A 7,961-nucleotide genomic window follows, 5' to 3' on the forward strand; every position below is an offset into this window, starting at 1 on the left:
AAAATGGCGTTAGCTATGTTTAACTCAGGGTGAAGCTGGATCTTTCATTCCCCCATTTCCTTTAAACTTAGAATGGAATCTTCCATTCTCGGGCCTAGGAAGAGTCAACTTCTGTCTCTTGTTGTTTGAGCTGATGATATTGTTGGGTTAACATCAACGCTTGTATGACAGAGAGCCGGTCTTTTATGAACTGGGTTAGCCGGTTTAGAATACAAGGCCCGAATAACAAGATCAAGAGGATTATGATTAAGGGGCCCATGAGAGAGGAAACGAGGGTTGTAAACCAGGGGGCTCTATTGAACCATTTTTCGTACCAGCTCTGTCCCTCTGTAAAAAGTCTTTGTCTCTGACTAAGTCTTTCCCTAAGCTTGGCCATATTGTCTCTAACTACGCCTGTATGGTCAGCATAAAAACAACATTCTTCTTTTAGGGCTGCACATAATCCTCCTTCTTGTAGGAAGAGGATGTCTAGCCCCCTCCTGTTCTGTAAAACTACCTCTGACAGTGAGGTTAAGGATTTTTCTAGAGCACTTACTGACTCTTCTAAGGCCTGTAAGTCGGTATGCATAGCCTGCTGTAGTTGTTGGAATTGGGTAGTTGCTGTTAAAGCGGTGGCTCCGGTCCCAATTCCGGCGGCAATGCCTCCGACTGTCAGTCCCCCCAGCATTATTGCCAGAGTCAAAGACACAGGCTCCCTGCGATATCGAACTCTCTCCTCAAAGTGTCTGTAAACATAGTCAGGTTCATGATATACTATTTTAGGCCATAACTCAATGAGAACACAAAAGTCAGAACCAGCATTCCAACCTATAGCCGATATACAGGGGGTTAGGCCGGTATTGCATGCCCAAAAGGTACCATTTGGACCGGACAGGTAGTAATCTCCTGGGATTACATTGGTAGTAGAATTACAAAGTTGTTGATAAGCAGCAGGTATTGTTCCGACACAAAGTCCCTGCCCTGATACCTCAGACAGAGTTAGTTTATGTTGGGCAGAGGGGTAGCAGTTTACTGGAGGGCTAGTATAGTTAGAGAAATCACCCATTATGGCCAATCCTTCGTAATAGGGTGGAATTGAAACCAGGCATAACCAACATTCCTGGGTCCTGCCAGGATCAGAGTGATTCAGTATCTGAAAGGCTCCTGTCACTAGATTAAGGAGTCTGTCTCCTGACCCAGGCTTCCAAGGTTGCATGGTGGGGCCCACGGTGGTGGGTCCAGGGGAAGTAACAGAAGTATTTGGGGTTATTGGCCATAGGGGTAGAGGTCTTGGTTGAGAAGGCCTCTTCTGATCTGATATGACTAAGTTGGGGCCCACAGATTTGGTAGCCGGTAAAGTCTTTTGGAGCCTAATTTTAAAAGTGAGACCTATATCTTTTCGATCTTTATAAACCTTAAGGCCCCAACTGAAACCCTGGGAAGTCCAAATCTGTTGTTTGGCTTGCGGAGTAAATTGAATCAACAGGGGATTGCACCATCCTTTGGTTTTTCCCTGGGGTTTACATACCCCTGACTCAACTACCTGGAGGAACGTATTAAGGGGGGCAGACTCCCCCCAGCTTTCCCAGGTCTTTCTTTTTACCGTAATGTAGTCCCAGGAGGAGGAGGGTTTCCAATAAGTGTCCCCCGAAGTTTCACAGCCCCATGAAGCACAAAAATGTTGATCTGCCCATCCACATTTATGATTAAGAGTTCTATTTCTATGGGTGCCAGGGCATATATAAATTCCCCCTACCCCACTGCCAGGGGGACCCCGTAAAAGGGCCCTCCCAACTGAATTAACACAGCTTGGGTTGGTGGCCCGTCCTGGGGTGATTCGTTCAGGTGCTTGGCCCCCAGGAGGAGGCCAGAAGATATCGGAAACTGCCCAGTCGGTATCTGCTCCAAGGGCGAGGGCACAGAGATCCACTTCTAAATCTGGCCAATGGGGCTGGGCCCCAATAGAGGAGCTTGTCATAACTATATCTCCAGCCTGGTTTTCAATGACCCAAGTATAGTTGTAAATCTGATGTGGGGACGCATAGGCTATTTTTAGACTCAAAGTGAAACACAAGGTTATTAGGGTTCCCCACAAGTCAATCTTATCTTTAGTGGATTTTGAGTGCGGTGAAGTTTCCATCTGGCTTTCGAGTCCGGGTTGTCGAGCTGGTCCTCGGGGGCGGCGGCTTTGACGTGGGAGGCGTGGACCCAGGCGGCGATGCCGTCTACCTTTAGGGCTGTAGGTGTCGTCAGCAGTACAGTATAGGGCCCCTTCCAGCGCGGTTCCAAGTTCTTGACCTGATGTCGTCGCACCCAGACCACGTCCCCGATCTGAAATTGATGTGGTACCACAGGTTGGTTTAGTTGTTCTTGGTATGCAGCTGCCAGAGGCTTCCACACTTCTCGTTGTACTATTTGAAGCGCCTGCAGATGAGCCTGAAGGGAAGGAGAGTTAGCGAAGCCACCTATATCAGAATCTAGGAAATGAACAGCTGGGGGAGGGGCACCATAGAGGATTTCAAAGGGGGTAAGTCCATGAGGGCCAGGAGTATTTCGGGCCCGATATAGCGCCAAGGGAAGGAGGGTCACCCAGTCTCTCTCGCCAGTTGCAAGCGTTAATTTAGTTAAAGTCTCCTTAATTGTTCTATTCATACGCTCTACCTGTCCTGAGCTCTGGGGGCGGTATGCACAGTGTAATTTCCAATCGATCCCCAGTAATGTGGCCACCAACTTACTTACCCGGGAGACGAATGCAGGGCCATTGTCGGAGCCCAACGCCCGTGGCATACCGTACCTGGGGAAGATTTCTTCCAACAGCTTTTTGGTGACAACTTTTGCAGTTTCATGTTTGGTAGGGTAAGCCTCTACCCATCCGGAGAAAGTGTCCATGAACACCAGCAAATAGCGGTATCCATATAGTCCAGGCTTGACCTCTGTGAAGTCAATCTCCCAATGAGTCCCGGGTCGGTGCCCTCGCACTCTGACCCCGGAACCCACCTTGTTTTGTCCAGCATTAACTTGTGCACACGCGGTGCACCTCTCAGCAACTTGTTGTAAAATTTTGTCCTTTCCCAACAGATAGTGGGTGTCCTCCTCCCTTTCAAGGAGGGTTTTCATCTTTTTGTGACTCAGATGGGTTAGCTTATGAAGTTGGTCAATCAAATAATAAGTCATACGTTGGGGCCACACTGGTTTTCCTCTAAATATCCACTTTTGAGTTTCAGGCAGGTAGGTGGCCCCCATTTCTTTGAGTAAGTTTTGGTCTTCCTGGCTATATTGAAGAATAGACCCTCGCTTTACTTTCTTTATTGTCAGGGTCTGAGAGATTGTAAAGTCTTTTTGTTGTGCTATCTTTCTGGCAGCCTCATCTGCCAGACGGTTGCCTCGAGCCTCAGGGCTATTTCCCTTTTGGTGACCCAGACAGTGGATGATACTCAGCTTTAGAGGCAAAAATAATGCCTCAAGCAAGGCTAATATCTCAGTCTTGTTTTTAATCTCTTTTCCTTCTGAAGTTAATAGTCCCCTTCTCCGGTATATCTCTCCATGAATATGTGCAGTGGCAAAGGCATAGCGGCTATCGGTATAAACGTTGAGCTTCTTACCTTTTGCCATTCGGAGGGCCTGAGTCAGGGCGATGAGTTCGGCCCGTTGTGCCGAGGTGCCGGGTGGTAGAGCCTTAGCCCAAATTACCTCAGTCTCAGTGGTGATCGCAGCCCCTGCTCTTCGTTCTCCGTTGTCCAGAAAGCTACTCCCGTCGGTATACCAGGTGAAGTCAGCATCGGGCAGGGGCTGATCGGTTAGGTCAGGCCGAGTGCCGTGTACCTCTGCAAGTATCTGGAGACAGTCATGAGTTTCTGGACTCTCCGATAGGGGGAGTAATGATGCCGGGTTGAGGGCTACCACCGGACCAAAGTGTATGCGGTCAGTGTCCAGCAGTAGGGCCTGGTAGTGGGTCATACGGGTATTGGAAAGCCATCGACCCGGAGGTTGTTTAACCAGGGCTTCCACGGCATGAGGAGCCAGAACTGTTATTGGTTGTCCCATAGTTAGCTTACTAGAGTCCTTAGTTAGGAGAGCAATTGCTGCGACCATTCTCAAACAGGGAGGCCATCCTGCAGCCACCGGGTCAAGTTTCTTAGACAGGTAGGCAATTGGGCGCTTCCAGGGTCCCAGTTTTTGGGTCAAGACTCCTTTTGCATAGCCTTGTTTTTCATCAACGAATAGCTCAAAGGGCTTATTTAAGTCAGGAAGTCCCAATGCGGGGGAAGTTAATAAGGCCTTTTTGATAGCCGTAAAGGCTTCTTGTTGTTCATTTTCCCAGGTAAAGGGGGTACCTGGTTTTGTAAGTGAGTAGAGCGGTGCAGCCATCTCTGCGAACCCTGGGATCCAGATCCGACAAAACCCCGCCGTCCCCAGGAACTCTCTCAACTGTCTTGGGCTCTTAGGCACTGGAATACTCAGGATTGTCTGTTTTCGTGCTTCTGTTAACCATCTTTGTCCATCCCTAATCTGGTAACCCAGGTACGTAACCTGCTTTTGACATATTTGGGCCTTTTTAGCCGAGGCCCGATATCCTAGAGTTCCCAGGGTGACTAGGAGGGCCTTTGTTCCTTTTCTACATTTTTCCTCAGTCTCTGCAGCCAGGAGGAGATCATCTACATATTGAAGTAGGATTAAGGCAGGGTTTTGAACCCTAAAGTCGGCCAGATCCCGGTGTAACGCTTCATCAAATAAGGTGGGGCTGTTTTTAAACCCCTGTGGGAGCCTAGTCCAGGTGAGTTGCCCCGATAGTCCCAACTCTGGGTCCCTCCACTCGAAGGCAAAAATGGGCTGGCTCTGTGGATGAAGCCTTAAACAAAAGAATGCATCCTTGAGGTCCAGGACCGTGTACCATACATAGGTTGGTGGTAATCCAGTCAGCAAATTATATGGGTTAGGGACTGTTGGGTGTATATCTTCTACCCGTTTGTTGACTTCTCTTAGATCTTGCACAGGGCGATAATCGCCCGTGCCAGGCTTTTTGACTGGAAGGAGGGGTGTATTCCAGGGAGACTGACAGGGGGTCAGAATTCCCTGGTCTAAGAGTCTTTTAATATGGGGCCGAATTCCTCGGTAGGCCTCTTGAGACATAGGGTATTGTTTGATGGATACTGGAGTTGTAGTTGCTTTGAGGGGTATAATTAGGGGTGGCTGTTGGGTGGCCAGCCCCATTCCTCCCGTTTCTGCCCAAGCAGATGGGAAGTTGTTTAACCAGTCAGATATGTTCTTGGCCAGAGGCCCCTCAAGCTCATATAACCGGTATTCATCTTCCAGGTTTAAGGTCAGTACATGTAACGGCTGCCCCTGTGGCCCCGTAATATGGGCTTTAGTCCCTTCAAAATGAATCTGTGCTCTGAGCTTGGTTAATAGGTCTCTCCCAAGCAACGGGTAAGGGCAATCAGGTACATGTAGGAAAGAATGAGTCACCTTACCGGTGGAGAGTAGTACTTTTCTTTCGGTTGTCCAGCGGCATCTTTTTCCTCCAGTAGCCCCCTGGACCCACGCAGACCTATCAGACAGGGGTCCTGGAGATGTGGTGAGTACCGAGTGTTGAGCTCCGGTATCCACCAGGAAGGTGACAGGTTGGCCCCCCCACGTTGAGGGTTATCCTGGGTTCAGGGGGGGGCTCCTGACCCTGACCCCCCTAATCTTCGAGGTTGAGCAGGGTGGTTTGTGGCCGGGGTTTACGTGGCCCCCTTGGTCTATTCGGGCAATTGCGGGCCCAGTGACCTCTTTCCTTACAGTAAGCACATTGGTCTTTTTCTAATGGGTGGCTCTGGCTTTTTCGATCTCCCAGGTCCTGTCTATTCTGTCTCTGACCTGTCACTACGGTGGCCAACAACTTACTGAATTCTCTATTTCTCTTACGTTCTCTCATATTTTCTCTCTCTTCTGCTTCTTTTCTTAGCCTCTCATCTCTTTCTTCCTGTGTTTCTCTCTTGTTAAAAATCCGCTCTGCCTCTTTTAACAAGTCCTGTATCGAACTTTCTCTTAAGTTTTCTAGTCTTTCTAACTTCTTTCTGATATCTGGGGCGGACTGCCAAATGAAAGACATGGCCACGTTGGTTGCCTGATCTGGGTTCTCTGGATCATATGGAGTGTACATACGATATGCCTCCTTAAGTCGTTCTAGGAAAGCAGTGGGGGATTCTTCTGGCTTTTGAGTCACTAACTTAACCTGGGCCAAATTGGTAGGGCGTCTAGCAGCCCCTCGGAGACCCGCTAAGAGCAACTGGCGATAAAGACGTAGGTGTTCCCTACCGCGCTCAGCGGAGAAATCCCAGTTAGGTCGCTCTAAGGGGACAGCAGCGTCTATTCTATCGGGCAACTGAGTAGGTAATCCATCATCTCCTGGAACATGTTTACGGGCTTCCAAGATGACTCGTTGTTTCTCCTCCGTAGTCAGCAACGTCTGGAGCAGCTGTTGGCAGTCATCCCAGGTGGGCTGATGAGTCACTAGAATGGACTCAATGAGAGCTGTTAACCTAGACGGGTCCTTTGAGAAAGGAGGGTTATTATTTTTCCAATTATATAAGTCAGAGGCAGAAAAGGGCCAGTATTGGAGTTGACGGTCAGGCCCCGTCCGCAACGGAAGAGCCTGGGAGGAAGAACCGGAAGGGACCTCCCGGCGCCCTCGTAACCGCCCTGCCACCGGAGACGAGGCGGGTTCTTCCGGTGACGAGGCGGGTTCTTCCGGTGACCCCTGCCCGGCAGCCCCCGCCTGTTGTTCAGGGGCGGGGGCTGGTCCCCGGTAAGGGGGTGGTTGTTCAGTTAGAAGGTCTAGAAGGGGGCCCTCATCTGCCGGCAGCACCGGAGATATCTTTTTACGTCCGGAGGTCTCCGCCGGTACCGCTTTTGTGAGGGCCGGGTAAAGGGCGGAGTTAACCGGGGTCGGAATCAGTGGAGGAGGAAGGGAGGGAGCGGACGGTGTAGGTTTTGGGCAAGGGGGAAGGAAAGGTTTTACCCATGATGGGGGATCTTTGACCAGAGATTCCCACGTGATGATATATGGGACTTGGTCAGGATGTCCATGGGGTCCAGAATCCATGACCTTTGCTTTCACCTGCAAAATAACTTCTAGGTTAAAGGTGCCATCTCGTGGCCAGCCCACGTTAAAGGTTGGCCACTCAGATGAACAAAAGGTGTCCCATTTTCCTTTTCGCACTTCCATTGAGAGATTGTGGGCGATGTCACGGACTTCCTTGAAGTGCTGCAAAGTTAAACTTTTGGGGGTAGAGACAGTTTGTCCCATATTTTCAGATAGAGAGAAAACACTTATCACACTTATTACCACAATTAAACAGACAGAACACAACACAAGCCGCGCGGCACGAGATCGGCGCAAAACCGAAAGTAAAAATTCAGATGGAGACTGCGGAGGAGGTCTTGTTCCTCCGTCCTCTAGATGGAGCCCGTAGCCTTCGAACAGGGGCGAGGCCCCGAAAAGTCCGAGTCGGCTCGTTCTTTCAAACAGATGGGGAGCCAAAAATTGGCTCCCGCTCAGATGAGAGTCGGTGGGACTCGAACCCACGACTAGTGGGACTCGAACCCACGACAGTAGACCCTCTCAGATGAGAGCCGGTGGGACTCGAACCCACTCAGACCCTCCAGATGGGAGTCAGCAGTGGGACTCGAACCCACTCAGACTCACTCAGACACCCTGAAACGTCTTCCAGGGATACGGAAAAGAAGTCCTTGGATTCGTCAACCCCTTCTTACTTTCCGTCTGATTCAGATGACTTGATCAAGTCTCAGGTTGCAAACAGAACAGACACAGAAGCACACAACAGACAAGACAGATACATACAACAGAAAAGACGGCTGGCCAGCTTACCTCCCGAAGGTGGGTCGTTGGTCCCTGGGTGGGGGGTCTCAGATCTCGCTGGGGCCTCCAAATGAAAGATCCCCGGAGGGTATCTTCCGTCAGAGAGACCCCCTCCCAA

The 7,961-nt window shown here is 50.1% G+C and overlaps 1 protein-coding gene across 1 annotated transcript; it reads right to left on the reverse strand.

The window, feature by feature from the left end:
• Window positions 1–23: 23 nt before the first annotated feature.
• Window positions 24–7,270, reverse strand: LOC129681171 (uncharacterized). Its single transcript, XM_055613046.1, is given in 2 exon segments — window positions 24–5,610; window positions 5,612–7,270. Coding segments are annotated over 2 exon segments (5,211 nt in total). The 3' UTR covers window positions 24–2,058.
• Window positions 7,271–7,961: the final 691 nt, after the last annotated feature.

The sequence above is a fragment of the Psammomys obesus genome, unplaced genomic scaffold (assembly GCF_907164565.1).
Source record: "Psammomys obesus unplaced genomic scaffold, mPsaObe1.curated_primary_1811, whole genome shotgun sequence".
NCBI classification, from domain to species: Eukaryota; Metazoa; Chordata; class Mammalia; order Rodentia; family Muridae; genus Psammomys; species Psammomys obesus.